This window comes from Accipiter gentilis, chromosome 6 (assembly GCF_929443795.1).
Source record: "Accipiter gentilis chromosome 6, bAccGen1.1, whole genome shotgun sequence".
NCBI classification, from domain to species: domain Eukaryota; kingdom Metazoa; phylum Chordata; class Aves; order Accipitriformes; family Accipitridae; genus Astur; species Astur gentilis.
In genome coordinates this window covers 25,858,163-25,884,842 of record NC_064885.1, presented here as the reverse complement: position 1 = coordinate 25,884,842, position 26,680 = coordinate 25,858,163, and the positions used below count along the sequence as shown (strand labels likewise).

Below are 26,680 nucleotides of genomic sequence, written 5' to 3'. Positions count from 1 at the left end.
AATCCCAGTCTAAGTATTGTATAGTACGCTTACAGTAACTGCTCAGATCTGTGCAAATGCTTCTATAAAGGTCTATGAATTTGTAATATGGCTTGACAGAAAATGACCTGGAATTCCCATGTCCCCTTTGTTTCCTGGTGCACCTGGGAATCCTTGTCCTCCAGGAATCCCTGGAAGACCCATAAATCCTTTGACACCTGCAAGATGAAGAAATAAGTGTCATCTTCACATTTTTGCTTTAGACACTGGCTGGCTGGTAGAGCTGTCATGAATACAGAATCCTCTACCACACACCTTGACATGGTATCTTATTATTTTATAAATCAACATGCAGCCTCTTGCCCCAGACACAAATAAAATTATCATTATTGTTGTCAGAAAGCCAAGGAAATAACAAGCATCTTATGTATCAACATTAAAATCAAGGTTTGTGACCACAGCACTTAGGGGCAGCAACTGAAATATACTTTTGCAAATTTTTATCAAGATCATGAATTTATATTTACACGCTGGACTCTCCTTTCATTGTCCCTCTGAGTTCTGGGCATGTCACAATCACATAATTACTTACTCATTATGCACTTCTCATGCACGACCAGTACACTCAAGAGCTTTTTCTTATATGGTTTAGGCACTTTTTTCCTCTACTCCATTATCTTTAGCTTAATTTAGCTAAATTAGCATTCAGTTTAATGACTGCAAGATCTAGTTGCATCTAGAATGTTCCCATGTCTAAATTCCAGGGTACTGGCAATGCCTGAACATTTAGGCAGGTGAGGTCTTATTTTCTTCCATAAAAAGTTAGGGAGTAGTGGAGCATTTGCAGTTTTTCCTGTGATGGCTACACTGCAATGACTACAAAGGATGTTAATGACAGAGTATAGCAGTGATGCTATAATAGCAGGTAGCATGGATAACTGCCATCATGAGAAGAGCCATTTTGATTCCAAGTTTAAAATTATTTCTAATTGTCACCATTTTTATGTACCTAATTATAGTGTCATATGGTTTTCTAGAAAGAAGTTATCTCAAAGAATCAAAACCATAGAATACAGAGAAGTAGAGATGTTTTATTAGCATCAATTTAAAAAAAAAACAGATGAATTGTCTCACTCAAGGGTCAACATGTATCATTATGTATGAGGTTATGGAAATGGTAGAGCAAACGTTGTGAAATAGCTTAGGTAGGTTTATGATTTATGCAGGTTCTTTTGAAGTCTGCTTTTCACTGCAGATATGGTAACTTAAAATTTAAGCCAAATATGCAGGCTTTGAAATGGGAAATAAAAGCAATCTGAAATAAAAAAGCTTCTGAAATATTTTTGTGCACAATTCTAATGTTCATATTTTAGAAGTCTTACTTTTTTTTTTTATATAATATTAGGAATTCAAACTTCTTATAAATACCAGTTTTTATTTATTGGCCTCATCACCCTTTAGATTTTAAAGTTATTATTATTCAGGATTTAATATTATATTCTATTTATCACCCCAAACAATGGACTATATTCGGAAGGAAACAATCATTTGGTGGTAGCTGCTATGACTTTCAAATAGCAGCTTTGGAAATTGCTCAGCTTCAGAATTGTCAGAAAAGCTTCAGAATTAATACAGAGAATGTAGTGCTGCTGCTGGCACCAAGTTTATGTGCTAGCATTGAGCTAATATTATCTCTACTCTCTACATGATACGGTAATTTTCAATATACGTATTCCATACCTGGTAGACCAGGTATTCCTTCAAACCCATCAAGACCTGGGGGACCTTGCACACCAGCATCACCTTTTTCTCCTCTTAGACCCATTCTTCCTTGAACTCCTAAAACAAAGTTTCATTTTAAAAGATATTACAAAACAACACCTTAGAATGTGTTTTATGTAAAGTTCTATAACTCTTTAAGCTCATGAAGCATAAGTGGAGCATAGGATTTTCACTCTGTGAACACACATAAGCAAGACACAAGCTCACAGTTAAAGCTTTCTTTATGGAAACACGTCTGTAGGAAAATGTCTACATAAAAAGCCAGACAGCATTAGTTAAGCATGTACAACTCATATACAGAGTCTGTATTAATATTGCAAACAAAGGAATTCTTCTGACAGTCAAATACTTCTAAGCAGACTCAACTTCTTTGCAATCCAGCATCTAGTTGGTAAGCACACCCATTTCTATGCTCATGGGCTACTAAATGTATAAAAATGTGAATGTATAGCATGTATGTATGTATATAAGCCTCCTAGTACTACTGACACATTACTACTAGTTTAACATTACAATAAGAGGTTTTTATAAGGAATACAGACTTGCTAAAATGGAAATAAATATTCAGTGTAATATCCAACTATCCCATTAACAAAAAGGCAGTTACAGTGTTCAGCAATAATTATTTCAAAGCCACGTGAATACTCTCAGTAATACAGTCCGCTTCTTCCACGTTTTAGAGTCCACTGGAACTGCAACACAGATGACAACCCTGACTAGTTTTGAATGACAGAACAATGAATGTGTACCTTTTAAGCCTTGCTCTCCTTTATTCCCAATGCCAACCAAGGTCTCAGATGGTCCAGGAAAACCTTTATCACCTGGTTCGCCTTTTGCTCCAAGAAACCCTTTTCTTCCCTTTAGTCCTGGGAAGCCAGAAGAACCTGCAAGAAAATATAATGAAATCTTCTGAAGAAACCTGACTAGATGATAGCATAAACGAAGCAATGAAACTCTTGTCTTCAAGTGCAACTATGCATATAAATACACATTCCAAATCATAACCTAAACTAGCTTCTTAATTACTCCAATAATCAATAAAACATCTACGAGCACAGATTATGGCAAGATACTGTAACTATTTCTTATACTAAACATATGTAAAATCTTGTATCTATTGAATATATTTAATAGCTGTATTTGGAACATGAAAGGTATGGCAAAAAAACTGAGCAAAAAGGCTCTCTGCTCTTTATTTAGCAAACCACCAGCCACTTTTAAAAATACCAATGAAATAAAAAGGTGGCAATTCAAAACTGCTAAAAAAAAAAATATAATGTTGTCATTCAGTCTGTAGACTGCACATACACAGAAGCCAAAGATTTACCAAGACTCAAAGAAATTCTGGCATGACGTGTACTCAGGAGTGATAACATACATCAAGATGGATCATAAGACTACTTCAGCATGGAAGTTCCATTATTCTAAGTAATAATGAAGGCAGAAACAACAGCCACTTGCCTCTGCTACCCGGGTTGCCTGGTCTTCCAATCATGCCAGGGTGTCCAGGAATTCCTAACAGGCCTATTATACCTGGCTCTCCCCTTGAGCCTGTGGAATTGAAGCAATAGAAACATATTTGTTAGTATTTGATCACTGAAACAGAACATTGTGTCAGAAAACGACACATATGCCTGTCATTTAAGTGTTTAATTGCTTGTTTATTTTTTCTCCATTTCTGTAACATACTGTCCAAGCCTGTTTTCCAGTCTTTAACCACATGAACAGCACTTACACACACACAGTAACCCCCAAACTACCTAGACTAGTAGCTGCAACAGCTTCTATCAAAGAATGAAATAACTGACAGTGAGGATAATGTATCTGACATATCCACACAGGGATGGGAGACCTGTCATAGGAAGTATGGGAGAGACATTCCTTTCTGGCTCAGGAGTTGAAGGCCAGCTGCGACATGACAACTCCCTTCAAATGACACCAGAAGTCTAAGTTTGCATAACTGAGTCAAGTGCTACATGTTTATCATTAGTTTTATAAGTTGTATGTATAAAAAGGTATGTACCATCTCCTTCCCACAGAATAATGAAGGATTTGATAGTAATGAAAAATCTTTATTAAAGATAAGAAGCATTACATAACTGATTTCTTTTAGTCTATGAATCAAATTTGAACACACTTCTGAAAAAAAAAAATCCCTCACAGGAATTACCTACCTTACTTAAAGTTAGCTCTGGTTAATGTGACAGAGTTTGATCTGACTCAACTCTGCCAGACTCAAGATCTCAACTTGCTTTTTAAGAAAAAAGATAGCATTAACAAGCTACCTGTTTGAAAAAGGATGCTGAGTAAGAACTAAACACTTTACAGTTCCATTATGCTGGGGAGTTGCTTTGCATGTTAACTATTTCTTGTCCTCCTGCAAGGACATTACTGTACAAAAAATAATGTAAGGTAGCTCTCTGTTCTCAGAAGACTGTTACTTTAGTACTGTGTCATGACAGCTTAAAGATATGCTCATCATTTAGGGAATGATGATTTATTTGTTTTCCATATAGATCTCAATGATATATGAAAGCTGTTGATTGAAAAATATTTCAGTATCCTCAGTTCGGAAAAGCATGACTAACATCTTTTTGCAGAGACTAACTTAATTTCTACGTCTAAACAAGTATTTGGGGAATCCTTACCTGGCACGCCAGAGATTCCTGGCCGTCCAGACTGTCCCTTGGCGCCAGGTAATCCCGTATTTCCCTGAAGACCTATTAATCCAGGTTCCCCAGGCTCTCCATAGATTCCTGGGATACTCAAGCCAGGAGGACCTAGCTTTCCTTTTGAACCTCGTGAACCTCTTTCTCCTATGAAAAATGCATGACAATCAAGTATGGTACATGTGTCTGGAAAATAAACCTTCATCTCTATCTTGCTTTCATGAGCATGAAACTCTTCTGGAACTCTGCCTGTTTGAGGGCTCAACATTAGATCTGTAAGACAACATACACATTCAGGAAATCTCAAAAGAGTTGTGGGTTGTTGTTTTTTTAAAGGGAAAAAAAAAAAAAAAGATGAGACTGGAGAATTCTATTTTTTCCTCAGCAAAAGAAGAAAAACCCAAACATGAAAAACCCACCAATTCTGCATTCATTCTCAAAAAAAAAAAAAAAAAAAAAAAAAAAAAAAAAAAAAAAAAAAAATTCCTTTTGAGATCATATACAGGAGAATGACTGTACTGGGTACCTGACTGTGTTTATTTTGGAATGAAATTCATACACAGTATATGCAGGTACTTTTGAGACCCTAAACTGGTTTTCTACCTAGCTGAGCTCTTCCTCTGTTTTGTTTATTTATCAATCACATTGCACCAAGAAATCTTAAGTTCAGCCCCATATAGAATATGTGACTGAAATATCCTTTTTCCTGTGGAATTTGGGCCAGTTTGTGATTAGTCTTTGTACTATACAATGGAATCTGAATCTTAATCCATCTTAATCAGTGCATATGTTTTCTCCCATCTGCAGAAAGTGCATATTTTAAATGGGCTCGCATTGTCTTGCATACTATCCTATAACCAATATCCATAAACAACTTCAGTGCCCTCAGGACATTGGAAGGCAGAAACAAAACCCAGACCCACCCAGCCAAATGGCACATTTGATTCAGAAGGTCCTACCTGGTGGGCCAGTAGCTCCCTGGCCACCTGGCAAACCTGGCAGGCCAGCAAGACATTCAGCAGGTTTCCCTGGAAAACCTGGATCTCCAGGAACTCCAGGTGAGCCACGATCTCCTAAAAGAAAGGAGACTGGATTCACAATGATTTCAGTAGAAGTTTCAGGCTTTGAGTTAGCATTGTTTGACTTGGCTTCCCTTTCCTTAAAATAACTTGCTGTGCTCCTTGAGCTTGTTTGACAACAGTACCTCTTAGGCCATCATCACCATCATGTCCAGCACGCCCTGGTAGGCCTTGAAGTCCTGGAAATCCAGTATCACCTTTTGAGCCAGGAATGCCATGACCTCCTGGTGAACCCAGTCTACCTGGCTCACCAGGAATAACCATGCCTGGATCACCCTGTAACACGGAAAGAAATGTAAATAATCCACTATGTTTTGCAAATCTGCCAAAATATTTTCTCCACTGTGTGATCAATTAATTAACTTCTTTTATTAGGGTAATGTTCTCCATTCCCTGGGGATCTTTCACATTATAATTTTTAATGGCTCCCATTGGCTGGGTGTTCCTTAGTGATCAGCTGCAGGTTCCATACCAGTGGAGTAATTTGTCTAGACAGCTTTTGAATTCTGCCTCCTAACTAAGAATTTGCTACTGAGCAATGCAAGACACTTCCCTCCATTTGGCCTTTACTGCATTGTGATGCTTGCTGTAGCCGTGAAAAGCTCTGGACCTGTATCTGAAAAATCTGGTTGAAGTTTGTCCAAATACAACTTTTCCTTTATTTTTATATGACAGTCATACTTTTATGAAAATATTTATTTAAATAATCAAGGTCAGCACTCAGATATGTCTCAGAAAACCCAAAGTCAGTTATTAGTTTTTTTTAAATCATTCTTCTGAACATTGTTTTCCATGAAGACTGGTTTTATCACAGATGTCCCATCGAGTCTATTCCCTGAATGGAAAATTTTAATTAGTTGTTTTGTTTTTTTTTTTGCTGACTGAACTGCTGGTTGTTTTGAGTACTAGCTTTGAGTACCAGCAAATGAATATGTTCATAAAGCAGGTCAGTAGAGCTGAGTTTATACCAGTCACTGTTGATATACTTGAACCACAAAGGCCACTCCACATCCAGCTGTTCTGTGGCATCAAACACAGACTAAATAATAATTAAAAAAAAAAAATAAAAAAATCCACAGCCTCAAACCCCACACTTTGTCATGTCAACAAGCACACAAAAGAATGATATATGAGCACACAAAAAAGAAATGCCACTTCTGCAAAACATTTAGGTGTCATTATTTTGTTCAAATTTTAATCCTGATTACAGAGTAGTCAAGAATCCTACATTTATATATGCCATCAGTAGATTAGCTTCTGTTAATCAGCAAGAGTGGCTGCAGTATTACCTTCAACATACTTCCTTTATGCTTCAACAGAGCACTTGCTTAAAATAAATTCATTCTTACTTGTCACTGACCTCTATCAAATATGTGCTTAATTGCGATTTCTAAATAGCCATCTTTTCAGAAGCTGTGGCCTTAATTTTTTTGCTGTAAGCAATTCAATATCTTCCTTGTGCTCTGAAAACTTAAAATACCAAAACATCCCAAACACTTGGAGTTCTGGAATCCTGTATCTTAATTTAAAATTTTGGCTTGAGCCCCTTTATATAAAAAGAATTTAATTTCATAGTTTGTGCATCACTGGTCAAGAAATATAGGAACTCCTATATTCCTTACACTTCTTAACTTATTTGCTCACTGTCACACTTAACGAATGAGACCCACGGAAAAGCTAGTGCTGTATTTCTAACCAAACCTTTTCTCCTGGTTGTCCTAGGTTTCCAGCTCGGCCTGGATTTCCAATCTTTCCTTCACAACCTGGTGACCCTTTGCCTCCTGCAAGTCCTTTATCTCCTGCAAAATGAATTAAATGGCAGTAGAGATGCTATGGTTATCACCTTATTTTACAAACGGCTATTTGTATGGATGCAGTTATGAGCCTCTGACACTAAGTACCTTACCTGAGTTGAAGACAGCAACTTGATTCCAGAGTGGATGTGACACACTGCATCTTGTTCCATACATATTCACTCAACATTGATTGTAACACTGCTTGGTTACTTGCTTCAAATCATTTAAACATGGGATTTTTTTTTTAAAGTGAAGCTATTCTGATGTCAGTTCCCTACTGTTTTCTTTAACAAGCAGCTTGATAGTAGTTGGAGTATCAAAGCTTGCTTCCCCCCACCCCCTCCCCGCCCCCGTCCTGACAGGATTATAAGAATTTCTTAATATTTCTAGTGTTCAAAAGTGGGGTATGACTTTGCATGAGGAATGGCGAATTCACAGTATTCAAAATGCTTTCTATTACCTGCACACTAGTGCAGGTATTGCAGTGCACATAATCAAAACTGATTAAAGTATTGATACTATACAGCTCTGTCTCTGTAACACATATCCAGGTAAAGAGAAACCATCTGAAGTGTGGCACTCAGATGAACTGCACCTGCTTGGGCAGTATTCCATGAAGCATCAGTGTCTTTTAAAATATTGTCTTACTGCCAGCTTTGATGTTTGATTCTCTGAAATACTTTAAAAATATTTCAAACTTGCAATTTGTAAGCCTTAAGGCAGTAAATTACAAGAGTGCTAAAAACATTTGCCTGTCTGAATAATGTTCATTGATTTATATTTTTTTTAAACTCAGTTGTTTTTAATGTAGACCAAAAAAAATAGTAAATTTTTTTTAGTTTTGCTTTTTTTGAAGAAGATGATCAAAAAGAGTATTTTACCTTTTAGACCTGGGTTTCCAGGAAACCCAAGCCCTGGAAAGCCTGTGTCACCTGTTGGTCCTAGATGTCCTGAATCACCTGGCTGACCTCTTGCTCCAACCCTACCTGTACAAAGAAAATAAGTAAACTGTATCGTACCACAGAACATCAACTTGTAAGGTTAGGCATTTTATAGCTTGTCATTATTAATTAGGACACCACCGTAGATTATATTAGAACTTAGACACTATTTCTCCTCCACAGTTTTTCACAGTTAAAATGCTAATTGTGTTCACAGTATCAAAGTAGGCATGAGTCTGTGAGTTAAGTTTTTATGCAATCTCCCCAGATTCCAGACTTCTAGGAACAACTACGTGCAGATACAAATCTTCCACTTGCTGAGAAGATACAAATGCTCATTATAGGGGTGAAGCTTGGAACAGAACAACTGTAAGAACAGAAGCTACCATAGAGCTGCCAAGAAATTTTCCTATGCTATCCAGGGCAGCTTTAAGGACTATTGTTCTACAAGACCAAAGCAAAGATGCCTTACAGTTAGTCTGAATGTCACGTACTGTTCTTCAGTGAATTCAAAAATTCTGCAAAATTTAAAACACCAGTAACCAAAAAAAAATCCAACCTAGAACCCAAGCCCAAAACCCACCCAAAATAGGAACCTCAGATTCTTAATATCTTAGAACCATGATTAGTAACAGTCATGTCAAAAAGGAACCAGGAAACTTAGTAATACAGTTACTTTTTTGACTATGCCCCTGCAAAGCATAAGAAGAGCTAAGGGCTTCACGAAGATTAAGAATGCTTCAACCTAATTTTGTTCCTTCTGTTTTGAAGGTTGCAGCAGTCCCAGCATAATTTACGATATGCTTTTGTCAAAATTATGCCAGAGGCGCCTTCCTGGTTATACAAGCTGTGGCACATGCACCAGATGTTTCTGGTTCTTGGAGGAACCAAGTGATAGCATAAGACTGCTTGGAATCTCTGCCATTCTAGCACCATGGACATAGCCCTGTGTGCCCTCCCTATTCACATCTACTTCCTCTAGTCTTCTTGAAAGGGAATGTTACAGCTAATTCCACAGTTTCCGTACCACTGAAATCCTTTTTACAGTTATTTCAAAGTAATCCAACAGTTTTGTTTGGCCAGAGCTGGGAGAGAAATCCCAATCAGATTCTCTATGATTTTTACTGTATTTAGTGCAGATGTACTCACCAGGCACTCCTGGGGGTCCAGGTAAACCATCTGGTCCTTGAGGTCCTGGCGATGCAGGTAATGGAGTTATCCTAGTGGTCTCTCCTTTCAGACCTTCAGCAAATACATAACCAAAGATTACAAAGACTTATAGTTTGGCAATATGTAATCTTAAGCATTTATAAACATTCGTGATCAAGCTACTCTGCTAAAAATGCAGTCTTCTACAGTTTCCATATTTCTGAAACTCCAGCAGACTTTGAAAAGCCTTTGGATCCTATAAAGCAAAAGAATTTTATTGACACCAAGCCTACCTGTAGTCTCGTGGCAACACAGAAAAGGAAGCACAAAGTCAGCAGGACAATGACGCAATTGAGAAATGCTTAATCTGCAACTCCATTTCATAAAGATTTAATGGGTATTCTCTTTAAGAAACCTTGACTATATCTGCTGTCCAACTTTGAATTCTTCCAGATTATGCTTACCTATAAATACATATGCCGGTCTGTTTTCAGTACTCAAAAATGATTAAGTCATTTGTATTTTCCCCTGATGACTTTGGCCACACTAATGATGGTGACTGGATACATAATTAAAGATTTATTTTATTTTTTTCCATGATGAGGACAGTCAAGCACTGGAACAGGCTGCCCAAAGATGATGTGTTATCTTTGTCCTTAGAGGTTTTTAAGGCCCAACTGGATAATGCCTTGAGTAACTTGGTCTGACCTCATAGCTGACCCTGCTCTGAGCAGGAATTTGGACTAAAGACCTTATAGGGTCCCTTCCAACCTCAATTATGGCCCTAAGACTTTTGCTATTATCTCCAGTGGGACCAAAGCTGGAACAACACTGTTGAAATCTCATTGCAAGAAAAACTTCCCGTGTTTCATAAATTATGTCTTTGACTTCAATGTATCTCTGCGATTTCAACTAAGTACTCTTTAACATAGGTAAAACATGGTAAAATAGGATGTTACAAACCAGCTTCTCCAGGTAATCCAGGTGGACCAGGTACTCCTTTAGAGCCTTTGAAACCTCTTATTCCTTGTGGTCCATATCCTGGCAGTCCAGGAAGCCCCATCTCTCCAGGAAGACCAAGACTGCCAGGCAATCCAGGTAGTCCTCTGTCTCCTTTTGAACCAGCCAATCCCTATTAATGATTACACATGTGTGTATACCAAGCATTACTTGCTTTCCACACCAGCCTTCAAAACAAAACACCTGATTCTCTGCCTCACTATAGTTGTGCATTACTTTAGTAACAGGGTAGCTCTGCTAATTTAAGAGGAATATTTCCTCTGATTTACTTGTGATTAAAAGAATGTAAGTTTTATTATCAATGGTTACAAATAAAAGGTTATGAAGAGTGAAATCATACAAATAAATACAACAGCTTGTTTTTTCAATTGCTCTGGCATTAGACTGTACACTTTTTTTCTTTTTAAAACGGATTTGATAATGAAAAAAAAACACCTCAGCTCTGATTCTCCTTGAATATCGTGGAGTCAGGTTTAGAGATAGTTATATCTGAATTATTTCAACAGTTTCTCAGCCAACACAACACAACAATAATTGTTACTTTTTGCTTCTGCTGAACAAAGAGCTCTGCCCTAATGATTCTAGTTTTATGGTCAGTCCTCCCAGCTTTTGTGGTTTCTCTCAGCCCTGATTGAAGATTAACTCCTAAAGACTGAACAGGAACCGTTTTGATTATTATCTCCTTTTAAGCATTATAAGTAGTCAGGAAAACTGTCTTTTTTAAAAAAATCTCATTCATCATAGGAATCCAAGATAATGCTCCAGTACAAATATCCAAACTAATACCAAAATACACTGCATAGGTTTTTCAGCAACATGTACCTACACTAGCCTCATCTCCCTCTAGTATTACATAAGAGTATTTACTCTCATTCTTCCATGCATATTGGTTGCGATAGTTGAGCACACTACCCATAAGTCAGGTAGAGGATATTCAGTTAAAGTATCTGAATAGATAAAACAGACTGTTGTACAAGACATCAATACTGACTTAGGTTATCATGAATTCTATATTAATTGCGAACAGTGCATACCCACCTCTTCACCTTTAGAGCCCTTGCATCCTTTAGAGCCAGGTCTTCCCAGAAATCCACTTGAACCTTTTCTTCCTTTATCTCCTCTGGCCCCTGGATCTCCTCGCTCACCCTTTGGCCCTTCTGGATATACGTATCCTGGCTCACCTTTTGATCCTTTACGTCCTTGATCTCCTCGAAAACCTGGAGGTCCCTGGAACAGAGCAATCAAAAGAACTTCAGTGCTGACATATGTCAACTGTTTTCAAGCTTTCTTTTTTTTAAATTAAATACCTGAGTGATTCTCTTTATTCTCATCTTTATTCACTGTAACAGAACACTTCAATCAACAGGGTTTTGGGGTTTTCCTTTTTCTCCTGCCTTTACTCCTGATTATCATTTAATCTACGCTACTAAAAGCAGGAACAATGCAGGATCATTTAATGGATCAGACTATCAGCTACCTGGTTGTGCTTTGGTAGCATAAAAAGAAAGCCAAGTACCTTAATCTAATTAGAGATTTCTCCTCCACATGGGAATATCTCCCCAGGGACACTGTAACTGCCACCGTTGGCTCTGTTTGTAGTTAACTTCTCCTCTCCCTTCTCTCCCCCTCAGGGTACAAACTAGGTACTCCATCCCAGCCAAAACCAGTACAAGCTGAAAGCACACTGGGCTCTAGTGATCTTGGTCTCATGAACTCCGGGGAGCTTTCTGGAAAAGCCTGTTACAACACTCATTCTGTACCTGTATGGCAACCAAAATGAATACTTGTGCATGACATTTTCTTATTGGACAGCAACAACTGTAATTTCCCATAAATAATTACTACTACAGGCACAAATTAGAAAAACCAAATGGTATGTCTGTGGCAGCAGGTGTCAGCCTTCCCTCTTCATAATGTTTCCCAAGAGGGAATGTTCTTTGCACTACTGAAGAGAGTATTACAAGAAGCAAGTTTCTCTGCAAGGCTGGGGCTTTAGCAAGTCCTGAGTATGCTGGAAACAAGAGAAGTAAGAAGTCTGACAAAGATCAAAGCATATAAAACTCTATATATGCTTTACAGTGACTGCCATGGTTATAGAATCACAGTGATGAACAGAAGTTAACTGTAAACTACCCATACCAAGCAGAAATAGTCTAGCCATCATGAAATGCAGCACAGGTTAATCACACAGGTTTACCTGCCTCACTGCCTGGACTGAACTTCCTGCTGCACTGAGCAAAACAGGCTCATGTAAAGCTAGGTCAGCCATACTTTACAGTTTCTGCCTAGGCTTCCCATGCAGACACATTCATTACTGCAGAAAGAAAACTGTTGAGGTCACCCAGTATGACACTGCATGTAACACCAGCCATGAGGTTTCTCTGAAATAATTCTTGTGGGGATCTGAAAAACCAAAGTCTTACTTGAGCTCCTGGAAACCCCAGTGCTCCTGGAGAACCTGGAGAACCTTTTGGACCTCTTGTTCCTTCTCTACCTGCAAAAGAAACAGCATATTTTTTAATGAAAACAAGGACATGGATTTTGACAAGCTCCAACAATCATACCGAGCATTGAATGTTTCTGCTTGTTACACTGACTGCATCATCACAGACTGACCTGGCTTCACGCTGCACCTAAGCCTACTAGAATTCTGACTTCACCTCTTTTAGGGCTTGTGCTCCCATCAGTTGGATGGAGCTGCATCAGGCTCTTACACTCATCCCAACCTCAGGGCTAGTTCAAGGACTGCATGCTGCAGACATGCCAAAACCTGATTCTAATGCTAAAAGCAAAATTATTGGCATTTTCTATCGTCCTGTTAAGAGCAACAAGATAATTTACCAGGCATGCCATCCTGGCCTTGTGGCCCAGGAGAACCAGGAAGACCAGGTATTCCCGGAATATAGCTGCAATCAGTACACACGTAAGCTTCATCACCTAGAATGAAAATAATTCATTAGTTGTTCCACAGCAAGTCATTCCCAAGCTTAACTGATGTGTTACATTGTTATAGAGGATGGCTAACACTTTTTAGCCAGAGAGTGGTAGAATCACAGCCTTTATTTTATTGGAAGATAGCTTCCAACACAGTACAAAATTATCTGTGGTCAGACAGTGAATCAGAACTGATAACATTTAACTGAAAATGCAGGGACATTCAGTTTAGATCTCTTTATTTTTTCAAGTCTAGTTTTAGTAAACCATTTGGATATAGTCACTCTACTGATAAGCCAAATTCTCTGAAAAGATGAAAGGGACATAGGCTTCAAAGTAACATGGCTCCATACTAACATGGCTCCGTTAACAGCCTGGGTGACTTTAATGGCTAGCAAGTGGCAAAGAGATTCAGCATCTCCTGTGGTGAGATTTGCAGGAGACTTCTCTCAGAGAACAACTGTTAGTGCTGAACATGAGAATATGAAAACCCTACCAATCTGTAATAATTGTTCCAATGAAGATTTATACCCTGATGCAGTGCTGTACAACTGGTGTGCAGCACTGGCACATGCACTGCCCTTCTAACTGCTGTTTACTGTAAGGGGAGGAAGACATCTTGCTATCCCTAATGAATTCTCTTAAATCTCTGAACTCATCAAATGGCTTAAGAGATAAATTAAATTCAAAATCTTATGAGGATCCATAAAGATTACTGGATTGTACCGTCTATTTCTGAGTGGTAGTTTTCTGAAACTGACCTTTAATGCCCATATCCCCTGGAGGTCCCGGAGGTCCTGTATACCCTGGCTCTCCAGGAAGTCCTGGTAAGCCTGTTCTAAATGTCACTCTACCTGTTAATGAAACGAGCATGGCACCATTACATCAGCAGATTATTCAGACAATTCTCTAGCTGCTGAAAGAAAAAGTTGCAGGGATGAGCTGGAGACAGTATTCTGATCCTTATGGCTCCCTTTCAACTTGAGATATTCTATCACTCTGTGATTCATTTAAAAGAGGGAACTACCTGGACAAATCCAAAACATCTGTAACTGGAAGTACTTGAGGATAAATATGGTAATGCCAAAGTAAATCTCAGCAGAATAACTGAAATCTGTCTAGCCTTTAAAAAGCATAGTCCCTTCTAGGAAAGTATTTCCATTCATGGTAGGGAAACTTTTTTTTTAATCCTGAATTATTAATGCTGTTCATGTATCTTCAACAGAATTATTCTGCTGTATTTACTAGTACTTTGGAAAAACAGAACATGCATCGAGCTCTTCCTAAGGTAATATATTCGGGGCATAGATACATTTTTCGAAGAGAGAGAAAAGAGGAGCAGTACATTGGTACTGGTTCAGAAAAGCTTGGTTTGGCCATACCACATAAAAAAGAAACATGATGCTGTTGGGACTCCTAGTTAAAGAGGTATTCCAAGTTAATACATTTTCCTAGAAGTATTATAAACCGCTACTACTTTATTTTCATGCTGCCAGAAGTTCAAACCTGCTCTAAGGCCCACTAAGACCTCTGGAGGCATGCAAGTGATTTCTCTACCTTTCATATTAGCCCCTTCTGAATTTAGTTTTACAGATTTACTACAACTTTTGGAAAAATTAGGGTTTTTTTTAAGAACAGATTTTCTCTCATTAGTCTTTCCTGGTTTTATGTAGCAGATTTTTAGAGTCACAGTTATACAAAAAGGTGAGAAATCTTTGGGAAGTCATTGTATCTACCCCACAGAATCTCATTAGCAATGGAGCACAGACCTTCACTACATATGTGTTTTCATGAATATCCTAAAACAGAATTTCCAAAGAGAAATTATTCAACCATATTACTCGAAATATACTCTGTAAGTAATTAATTTATATAATCTCATACATTAGGTATTGAGATGACTCTGGATTTGTTCTTGTTCATTGTACATACAATACTGAAACGTCACCTGGTTCTCCTGGAGGACCTGGTAATCCAACAGAACCAGGTCTGCCAGTAATACCAGGTAGGCCTGGAGGGCCTACAATACACAAGCCAGTTTGTCCTTTCTCTCCTTTTGTTCCTTTTGGCCCAGGAAATCCTGGGGGACCTCTCAGACCTGGTCTTGACACACCTAACCAAACAGGAAAAAATACAAAAAATGAAGTTAAAGAAGAAATGGAATTTCAAAGCAAAGGAAGTACTCAATAGGATGCATGAGACACAAACATACTGAGTTCATCCTACAAATCTTTTTTATCTTGTAATATATTAAATAATCACAATGAGAAAGTAAAGACATTGTAAAATTACCTTTAACCTCTTTTTAAAATGCTTGGCCCATCAAAGCTTTTGGGTGACATTTTTTTACCACTTAGAGATATGTTTTAAGTAATCTGAAATTAAGATTCCACCAAGCTTATTCAGTGTAATGGGCAGGAAGAACAATGTATTTTATTGTTGGTACTGGATCATTACACATACCTGGTCTACCAGCACCTCCGGGAGGACCCTGTGGCCCTGCAAAAGCAATGCATTTAGAACTTGAGTTAAACCACTGTATGCTCTGCAAAGTCATTACTGAATAACATTGACTGCAAACTTTGGGCTTCTGCATTTTAAGCTTATTTTATCTTTTAAGAATTTGGTTTTGACTGAGTAGGCATCTATTACTTACGCAACTGTTGCATACTGACTATTCTCCCTGAAATCTGGCAAGTTATGGATGTTTACAAGAGGTAGGAATAGGATCCACCACATTTATCTTAGATGGGGATGCACTCAATTACTTGAGAACAACTTACAGGCCTCCAAACTTGCTTCTTTTTGCCACTATTATTTGCTCTAGTAAATATACCACCTCTTAGCAATGCATTAATATCTTTGCAAGGCTCAACTTTCCTGTTGCCATCCCTTCCAAGTATGTAAGTAGATTTATAACAACAAAGTGTATTCACTGAATGCAACACAATAACTTGGATACATAAATATTCATAAAACTAGAACATCAAAACATAGAAGGCAAGGACTCACTGGACGAGTACAAGATATAACCTCCAAGATGCCTCAGAGTTCAGCCCACAAGTCCTTGTTACATTGTGATACAGCTCAAATAATAAATCAGTACATTTTAATTTTACAGCATGGCCAAAATAAACAAAATAAAACCTTGCAGATCATTATTATTTTGGAATGACAAGCAATAAAAATGGCATAAGACAAACTACGAAAGCTATAAAAAAAGAAAAAAGAGAAAAGAGAAAAAAGCACATGACCTTTAACAGGAGACTTAGAGCCCTGATTGTTTGTCTACGGCATATACAAATGATGTGCTGATACAGTAGTCCACTAAGGTCATGAGACAGGATGTCAGTGAGCTTAGATGGTCAACTCAATTATCTGTGCAAAGAAATGTGCCAGCTTCATTATTTTTAAGAGGAAATATGGCTATAAATCAAAGTCTCAGGTTACATTTCAGTTCTGCAATTTGATGGGAGTAATTTGGAAATATTCTTGTAAAGGCAGAAGCAGGTTGCTGAGTGCTCAAAAACCTAGCCTGCAACAAACCCTTTGAATGAACAGCTCTTCCTAAAAGATTCTAGTTTTGATGTCCCACTCACCAGGCATGCCACGTTGACCTTTTGGTCCTGGAGGTCCGGGGGGTCCTTCATCTCCTTTTTCACCAACAACACTATCATAATACTCCGTCTTAAGAGAAAGATTGTAAGAAAAGAAAGAATAGTGAGAATGAAGAGGGAAGCACAGTACCTCATATTGAACATTTGGTTAGAACAATGCTATGATCTCATTCATAATTTTGATTCTGTGACACCATGATACCTTTCTAATCACATGGTAATTACAAGCAGCTAGAAATGAAATCATAATTGTTACACACAGATTATACCAGAAGGCCTGTACAAATATATGGGGCTGGGATTTCAGCTCAATTCCTCAACTCCCAGAGAACTCCTCTGCCTACAGATGCAATTATACAGGTAAGGTATAAATTGGAGACCCAGTCACAAATACTATGGTAGCATGAAATCAAAAATATTGTTGAAAGAAACCTCTAGGAATCACTTTGTCTATTCTATTGGCTCAAAGCAGCATCAGCTGTATCTAGACTACTCTTTTAAATAATCACATGAAAACAGACAAAAATCAACTACTTAAATCACATGTGCATTAAAAAGTCATTCCTATAAAAATTAATACTTAATTTATTAAAATTTAGTATTACGATGCTTCAAAGTTTCTACAAAAGACAGGCAAAAACAAAAGGCAATTTGCTGTACCTCTGTTTTTTTATAACTACAAATTTTTGCTCTTTTCTGGAGTATTTTGCATGGGCGCCATTACTGACAAATCAGTATTATAATAATTATTGTGCCTTCATATATAAACATCACACTGAAATTTAAACCGACTACTAATGCACCAGTTTTAAAAGGAATAAAAATCTGCTTAAAATTAAATATCAAAATTTTTACTTTTCTCCTATAGATTTTTTGAAAAGCAGTGGTTTTTTAGTACTCTGTCAATATCACAAATGATTCAGCTTTTTACAAAGTTATTTCTTTTGAACAATTTGGGCAGAAGGTTTCCATTAGGTACACAAGGCCTTTAAGAAAGCCACTAGTGAGACAGCATGACCAGACAGAGAAATTGTTCTCACAGCATCTTTTGCTTTCTTTAAAAAGTCTTAGGATTTTAAAATTAACACAACCTGTTCTGGAACTGATTAATGACTGGTTTAAAAATTAACTCCTGTGAATTTCTGTAACTGTCTTGTGACAGTCCAATCTCCTGCCAAAATTGCTGGAACTGAGTGAGGTCTAACCAGGTCCTCATCATGCATCCCGGCTCCATGTGAAGGACGATGCCATCTCTGTGAGACTCCTAGCAAGTACACCAGTACTTTGAAAAAGCTATGCCTCGGTTAGAGCACCACAGGACATCCATGATTGCCTCATACAGGCAGTTTGGCTTATTCTTATTCTAACAGTTTAGAACAATGATATGATGAAGATAATTTACACTTACTTGACCACAAGCTCCAGGTGGACCAGTGTTTCCTTTCATCCCCTTCATCAGAGGACAAAGATGGGTTTGTTTATTAAAAACAATACATGACATGACATTTGGTACTCACTGTTACTTCAGTACACTGTTCAAAACATTAAAGAACTTCTGCTCCTGACCAGTCCTTCACCACCCCCATCTGTGTTCCTTTCACAACTATTCAGCCACATACACCAAAAACTACAAGAACATATCAGCAGGCATAGATGGACACCAGTTCAAACACACGATCTGTTTCAGCTGATCCATTCCCTATTTCATGATATCATTACTTGTCGTTTGTTAGGTAAGGTAAAACACATTGCATACACAGTGATAAATAATCAAAACCCCAAAACATACCTTATGCTCATCCTCAAAAGCAACAACAAAACCATTAGACAATACCTTAGCTCCTTTCCTGCCAGCCAGTCCTGGTCTGCCCTGTTCACCCTTTTGTCCCTGCAGGTGACAGTACACAATTTTATGAGGATTAATCTTTTAGCACTGACATCACTAAGATGTAAAATGCAAAGCTTTAATCTTTCATGATGATGGCAATGTGAATATGTCTTGCTCACATGAAGAAATCTCAGGGAAAGACTCTGTTTGGGGTACAGTTCCATGTCTGTGGGAAATACAGCAGGTCTCTCATCCAAACCTGCCTTTATAACGGCACACTCCACCAATCCCAAGGTGGAGCTGTCCTGGACAGTGCGAGTGTAGGAGGCTCTGGTTTGTTCTCCCTCTACAAACTACAATTTCTGAAAGGAGAGAAACTGAACACAACGTGAGACTCACATTCAGCTTGGTCAGTCTGCATGATGGTGTTGATCTCAAGAACTGTCAGCAAGACTGGGGGAAAAGAGTGCAGACTGCTGCTAAAGCTTTCTGCAAGTGTATACATGCAAGGAAAAGGGACTTCTGAGAGGCTTATGCAGCTGAATGACAGAAGGTTTTCTTCGTGTTAGGTGAGGCAGCAGAGCTTTGCGGTTTGTCATTCCACATTCTTTGACAGAGTGGAATGTGTTTAGATTGTCTGCAAAGGTCATTTTGGCATGATGAAGATGATGTTTTAGTAAGATATGTGTGAAATGGGCTATTCTGACAATAAGAATTTTTGTAAGGCATTTGTAAGGTCATTGTGACCCTAATGATGTCATTAAAGTGGAAGTGATGTAAATATAAAAGAATTGATATTTCACCGATTGAATACAGTATTCCAAACACATTTGAACAACCTTAGCTTTTAAATTAGTACGCAAATGAGATCATTTTGGTTATAAAATGGCATATTTTAAGAATTATATGATGACAAGATGACAGTTTTAATATCTATCAGTCATCTTGTTTCAGGCCAAGGCAGCTGTGACCTTAACAATAACTTTTCTTTGTAAAAGCATGTCTTTGATTCTAGTGATGACAAATTATTCACTTTGCTTCTTGATTTATGCTGAAGTGAAGGTATAACTCTTTCGTAAAAATTTCAACGTGACTAACCAGAATTAAACTCAGTAGAATTAATTTTGCATAACTTGGACTGTGTCTCAAACTCATTAGATAGTCAGCAACAAGCAACATGTCTTTTTATTTTATACAGAAGAAGAGACAACATCTATGAACTGAGCCCCTCTCTCCTGCATAAATCTATGAGGACATGGCATGTCCCAAAGACAGCTGTGTGAAAGAAAATGTTTCACAGTGTATGCAAATCAACATTTTCAAACACATTCTGCAATGTGAAAAAGTTGTGACAGGAAGATATCACTGTAATAAACAGATGACTATTACTTAGAAAACATTTAGAAGGCTTCCTTCATTACCGGTAAGCCAGGTGGACCTGGGGCACCTTCTTTTCCAGGTTTACCCTACAAAGGAAAAACATAAAATAAAATAAAAAAAACTTAAGATGATCAAGAGAGGGGTCATTGCATTCAAAGAGCATAACAACTAAATGCTGCACATATAAGTGTAGTTTACATCTTTATAAATTTTGAAAAGCCATTAAGCAGGCAGCTAGTTACAAGATAAAAGGGGGGTGGAAGATGAAGAGCTCAGAACAACAGGGGAGAAAGTATGTTTTAGAAATTTGTTTTTCACAGAATAAACCAATGTAACTTAAAATAATTCTGAAAAAGATGACCAGACCATGAATTACGATGCAAGCATGAGAAAAAACAGCAATACTCAAAAGATTGCAGAACATAACCAAGGATGATACTCTGGAAAAGAAGAAGGGGAGTTGGAAAGATGTCACCACAGGCTCAAAACTCACTTGCACAAAATAGTATTTTTTTCTAGAATGTAAAATTCATTGCCATTTGATATTTTGTGCTCACTGATGTAATTTCAATAGTAAAAATTTTGTTTTCATTTCAGAATAGCGAGTCAGTCAATGTCTTAACACAATTTATATTTCCTTAGCATTCTTCAAGGTCAACAGGCAGAAAAGCAAGGCTGCTCTACTACTTCATTCACTAAGGAGGAAGGGGGAGGTCAGTTAAGAGTTATAAAAAATACTGCATGACAGGACAGGGCTTTTGCAAACAGAAGATATAATATGGAAGAAACACAGAAGATAGAGGAAGAATAACACACATTGGGTAGCAAGAACTTTTAGTACTTTAAACCAGTAACTCAAAAATTTTCATAACATATAGGAATAATAAAAATAATAATCAAGTAGCTCTATAGCATCATCATCATTATAGCACCATACAATTGGAGAAAAAGCTACCTACAGGTAGTACTGGTCTTGTCTTGCTACCCTTCCTTGTGGAAGAAAATTTATGGCAACCACAAAAAGTATGGGAAAAGTTTCAAAATATATATGTTTGGACAGAATTAAATATTTCATTTGAAAATTATTTTCTTAATATTGCTTTTAAAAATGTATTTAGAATCAAAATGTTTTGTTCAGAAAATGTCACAAAACATTTTGATTTATTTGGGTATTTTAGGGTTCTCACTTGATTACATATTAGTAAACTGTTACGAATTCATACAGCTTTAGTTACTAAGAACCTGCATCTTTCATTGATTAGTTTTTATCTGAAAGTCTGAAAGCCATTTGAATGCAAAGTGATAACTTCCTATTTAATTCTCTTAAAAATATAGACGTACTCAAGTAAATAATATTTTAATGTGTATGCTTTTTAAAATAAATATATGATTTTTTTCTCATGTTTTCATGTTAATAGAATAACTCTCTTATGACAATTTTCTTCATGTCTCCGCATACCTGCTGGTTGAGCATACCAATTTAAGTCTGCTGGCTTAAGTAAACCCAATGTTTTTAATTCTCTTTTACATGTACACTGGCACTATAAAGCCAGTATGTGTTCAGAAGAGCACTTTTTTTTTTTTTTAACTAAATTTCAACAGTAGAACTTTTACAGCAAAACAAATGGAAGGGCACCCACCATCAACTGACCTTTACTTCATGTACTCATAGTAAATGAGCCTTTAAGAACAGTCATTTGACTTTCAGCTCTCTAGTCTGGTTTACTGGATGAAAAAGCTTTTGAATCTAAGAAAATTTGCTCCAAGGGGCATTGAAGCAAAAACTGGAGAGCAACACTAGTGCAAAACTGCTTTTCAGAAAAGACTAACACGTGTACTCAGTTGTTTGCACATACCTGTGCTCCGGGTTCTCCTTGGTCACCCTTTTCACTTTGAGAATCACCAACAGGCCCCTGTAACAAAACCAGCCTCAAGATACACATACTTGAGACTCACATTTTCTAAATTAAATGTATCTTTTATAATTTATCTTTTTAAAAAAAGTGTAAAAATAAAGTACAGTTAGAATGGGTATTCTAATTCTAATTAATAATATTAATAGGTATTCTACTCATCAAAGGTTGGAATAAGTAGTGTAAATACTGGAATCTAAATAGAGTAGCATTTACTAGGTGATGCTGCCTAAACATCTGGATTTAAGGGATTTACTTCTGGTCACTTACTGTGAACCCCATTGGCCCTGGAAGTCCTCTTGATCCTTTTTCTCCTTTCTCTCCTTTCAAATCCTATTACACAATAAATAAAAATTTAATATGGTCCCTCGGATTTTTCTGTGCTTACCATAACACTCAAGTTCTACAAATAAGAAATCCTTATGTTACCAGCAAGCTTCTTTAAGCAGAGATGGTCCTACTGAGATGACTAAGAAACAGAAACTTGATATCAGCACTCCTGCCTAAGTCTATGATATTTGGAGAAGAAACTGGCTCTGCACCTTATTTCTGAACATAGTGAGTTCAAAACAACCTACCTGTGATTGCATGCAAGGGGACTGGAATAAATATCCCCAGAAATGGCAACACGAAATTGCAAGCAAAAACCAAATAAACCTTAGTTGCTTCACTGGAGCTACAGTTACCTCCAAAACGTAAATGCAGTGGCTACCCATGTGAACCTTCCCTCTGTGGGCTCAATATTAGATTACCCTACTGTGTATTGGGAGACAGCCTAAGGTCATCGTAAAGCCAAAGTTTACAGACTGCCTAAATATTACCTGGTTAGACTTAGGCCCCAAACTATTTAAGTAAGGAGTTTTGAGGGGTTTTTAAACCTTTATGCCCAGTGCCTGTGAAAAATTGCTGTTCCCCATGATAAACTGCCACAGCTGTGACTGCGAAGTGCTCCGGGTGGTCCATATTTGATTTAAACAGGGAAGAGCTGCTGTGCGTAAAAGCTGAACCTTGCTTCTGCAATCTTTCTCTTCCTTAAATACAGTTTTAATGCAAAATTCACAGGAGTTTTGCATCAAGTGCACAGTGATACAAAAATCCAGGGAGTTTTGATGCTCCATGGATTAGATGCAAATTAAATAAGGAAAACAGAGTCAAGAACAGGTGGAAGACTTGTTCTGTTAATATGTGAAGACTTAAAACTGTGTAACAATTGCTGCTGTTTCAGTTCTATGTAAGGACAAAATGCAAAAATTTTAAGTCACAAAGCAATACCTAAAATGAAAGCTGAATCAGAGTATTTCCTTTCTCCAATACTCTTTGTTTTTCCAACACTTTCCATGATTACTCATGTTCCAGTAAAAACAATGAGAAAATAAACTATGAAATCTACATGAACACGTTGTAAGCTTTTGTGAAACTCTGGTAGTTCAGAGCCCTGATATTTTCAGTGACAAGGCCCAGAGGTCAACACAGCTGTGGCTTTGATAGCCATTCAGAAAATCCATGTTGATCTGATAAAGCTAAAAGTGATTTACTTTTCATGTACTTGGAGATCCACAGCAGGTGGATTACTAATAAGCATTTAACATTCCACTGGCATTGTGCAGATGTGCATGTGAATACACACATCTCAGCTGAGCTGGCTGTAGAGACACACTCTTAAGGAGAGCTTAGTATCTAACTGAACAACTCTGAAAAATGTTAGGATGGGTGAAAGAAAATGTTATTGGAACAATGAAGATGAAAATGTCCTCTTAAAGTAAAACCTAGTAAGATGCTTATCTGAATGTGATGTTTAACAATTTTACTACCGTTGTGTTGTCTGGTCCACTTAATGTCACAATAACAGTTCCTGGTGGTCCAGGGGGTCCAGTTAACCCAGTGTCACCCTTTAAACAAAAAAGAAAAATAAAGCAATTATGAACATCATGGTTTTTTTGTTTCAAATTTCTATTGCTATACTTCTGACAACATGAAAATTTTTCTGTCATTAGCCACTTAGCCATTAATACAGTTAACATTTCTCTTTGCTTGCTATTTATCTTCCAATAAAAAATACATATGGAAGACTTAAGACTACTATGACAACCTTCTCCTAGCTGAGAAATATAGAAATGCATATGCTGATTTCTCTTAAAGTATCTAGAAATAGCTAAATTTTGATTACTATTCATTTAAAAGTTATACAACCATTTTAACTCCAAATAAAAATAACTCCTCGATTATAATTTTTCTCTCCATTTGATTAAGTCAATCAATAAAAGACATGAACTGTCTTCAGTGACACCCTCAACACTGCAGTCTGTGTATTACAGGGAGATGATTGTAACATAGTGCTGACAGATGAAATTAGCTTTTGTGTGTCCTTAACCGAAAACATTAATATTACAGTACACTTTTTCATTACGGATGTTTTAGAGCAGGGGAAGTCCTAAATCTTTCCTGTGGAGCTCAACAAAACAACATCCATTAACTTCCAGTGATTTTAAGCTAGTGGAATGCCTTTGCATGCATTTGCAGTGTAATAGCAAAGAATGCGTGACTCTTCCATAAGGAAGCAAGATGCTCCATGGTCACCTGAGCTAATGCTAATGAATAATCAATTCTCTTTACAGAAATTTCCCCAGCAAACTTCTAGCACATTGCTGGTAGTAATTACAAAGTTAAAACCAATCCCACTGCCAGATAGTGCTGTTTCAGTTCACAGCTGAATCTGTGCAGCTCAGTTAGCATAACTGTGAGATGCCCCAAGTTCTTGAAAGGATCCTGTAAGGACATTCAGACTGACTACAGTGGTCCTCCAGCTGAGGTCCTGAGAGGCAATATTTGTATTTGTAGTCATTTCTAGCTTAATATCAATTATATGGGATACAAAGTAAGAACAAGGATGACAAGTTATCCAATTTTTATTCAAAATCTGGGAGGTTTTCTAGCATCATAAAGGCTGACACTTATGTTGGCCATAAGAAGTTGTGAGTCTACAGATGCTATATATTTACCAATGTTTACATGCTTAAATAATCATTTAGGAACAATATGCAAATGATATATAAATGAATTTAATGCTATGTGTTAGTAAATATTAACTACTGGCTCCTCTTAAGCGTCTTCCCTTCTATCAGGAAGTTTATATAATTGACTCTTGCATGAAAACAGTTTTTCCTTAGATATTAATTGCCATGTTTCCATTTTCCAATAAAAGACTTCTATATATATACTGAAAATTTTATTTCACAGTACTTACTTCCCCAAACACTTCACCATAGTATATCAGAAAGCGCAGAAAACAGAAACAAAACTTTAAAAAAATGTTTTACGCTTTTTAGACAATTACCTTGCTTCCTTTGGTTCCTATTACTTTCAGTCCCATAAGACCCTGTAAAAAAAATCCCCAAATGTTAATTTTTAAATTATTTTAAAAACACCTATAAAGTAAGTTAATTGATGTTACACATAATAGGAAGTTTTCATTTTTATTACCAATCTGAGACTACCTTAGGTCCAGGAGGTCCTGCTCTCCCTGGCATGCCCTACAAAAAAGAAAAAAATTAATAATAAAAAATCCTTAATTTAAAAAGTTACAATCTTCAGCACCAATATAGGTCTTTTGAAGTACCCAATTTTCACGTGAGTTATATCACTATTTTTATTTTTTTTCCGACCTTTAAAACTACAATTCATTGTGAGTAGGTGACAATGTCTATACAGTCTAGTTGCAAACTTATACATCTCTTTTACAGTTACACACATTAGTATTTAAAATGAAGAATTATTTGAACATTAAAATTTATGCCTACATGGACAAGGATGCTTCTGAAAACATGAAAATTATCATGCATGAAAATAATCAAAAGAAACTAAAAAAAATATAAAAAAAATCAAGATGCGCGCAGAAGGATGTGGATTTCGCATACACATGTCTCTAGACCTCAAACCACTCTGGGAAAGTCAAGTATTTATATTTGTGTAATTCCATACGTTTCTGGGAAAATTGAAGGTTAAAGACTTAAGTTCATACTCACTGAAGCTCCTGGAGGGCCCTGTGGTCCAAGCTCCCCGGGATATCCTTGAGCACCCTGGGCACCCTGCATATTAAAAATGAAACAGGAATACATCTCCTGGCAAGATTACAAGCAAACCACAAGGCTAAGTTCAATGAACTGAATAACAAATAGAGGAGCAGCCCTGTCTCTGGATAACACAGAAGTATAATTCCTCCTCACTGCTTCATTGGTTGGCCTATGTTTTGAAACATGAAAAAACATAACTGTTCTAAAACTAAACTACTCAAGTGAGGATGTATGTCCTGTTTAACTGTGGACATTCTCATAATCCATATAGTCCCACTGCTAGCCCTAATAAGTGTTTAATCTTTCAAATACTCTATGCAATAAATTCTACACTTTGAAGCTTCATTTTCAAAGAAATGGAAAATTAAAAAATTTTTCTTTTTCTTTTAATTTCATGTCCTCCATTTATTTTAACAGTCAAAAGACATGTCTGCTCTGCCTTCTTCTATTAATCTCCATTTTTAAAATATGAATCATACTGTCCTTTGTTAGTACACCAGAAGTTCAGCTGGTCTAATCTGTT

General features: G+C 37.1%; 1 protein-coding gene across 1 annotated transcript in view; it reads right to left on the bottom strand.

The window, feature by feature from the left end:
• Positions 1–26,680, bottom strand: part of COL4A3 (collagen type IV alpha 3 chain) — a 65,578-nt gene that overhangs the window by 15,053 nt on the left and 23,845 nt on the right. The window contains exons 10-36 of the mRNA XM_049802840.1: positions 26,110–26,172; positions 25,582–25,617; positions 25,422–25,463; positions 23,899–23,976; positions 22,358–22,420; positions 22,031–22,087; positions 20,216–20,260; positions 18,801–18,854; positions 18,375–18,416; positions 16,949–17,036; positions 15,813–15,848; positions 15,298–15,462; positions 14,111–14,203; positions 13,257–13,352; positions 12,839–12,909; positions 11,454–11,642; positions 10,359–10,527; positions 9,396–9,488; positions 8,187–8,291; positions 7,211–7,308; positions 5,635–5,785; positions 5,390–5,503; positions 4,410–4,577; positions 3,223–3,312; positions 2,511–2,645; positions 1,720–1,818; positions 108–197 (exon numbers count right to left, since the gene is read on the bottom strand). Of these exons, the coding sequence (XP_049658797.1) occupies positions 108–197; positions 1,720–1,818; positions 2,511–2,645; positions 3,223–3,312; positions 4,410–4,577; positions 5,390–5,503; positions 5,635–5,785; positions 7,211–7,308; positions 8,187–8,291; positions 9,396–9,488; positions 10,359–10,527; positions 11,454–11,642; positions 12,839–12,909; positions 13,257–13,352; positions 14,111–14,203; positions 15,298–15,462; positions 15,813–15,848; positions 16,949–17,036; positions 18,375–18,416; positions 18,801–18,854; positions 20,216–20,260; positions 22,031–22,087; positions 22,358–22,420; positions 23,899–23,976; positions 25,422–25,463; positions 25,582–25,617; positions 26,110–26,172 (2,530 nt within the window). The remainder of the gene's footprint in view (positions 1–107; positions 198–1,719; positions 1,819–2,510; positions 2,646–3,222; positions 3,313–4,409; positions 4,578–5,389; positions 5,504–5,634; positions 5,786–7,210; positions 7,309–8,186; positions 8,292–9,395; positions 9,489–10,358; positions 10,528–11,453; positions 11,643–12,838; positions 12,910–13,256; positions 13,353–14,110; positions 14,204–15,297; positions 15,463–15,812; positions 15,849–16,948; positions 17,037–18,374; positions 18,417–18,800; positions 18,855–20,215; positions 20,261–22,030; positions 22,088–22,357; positions 22,421–23,898; positions 23,977–25,421; positions 25,464–25,581; positions 25,618–26,109; positions 26,173–26,680) is intronic.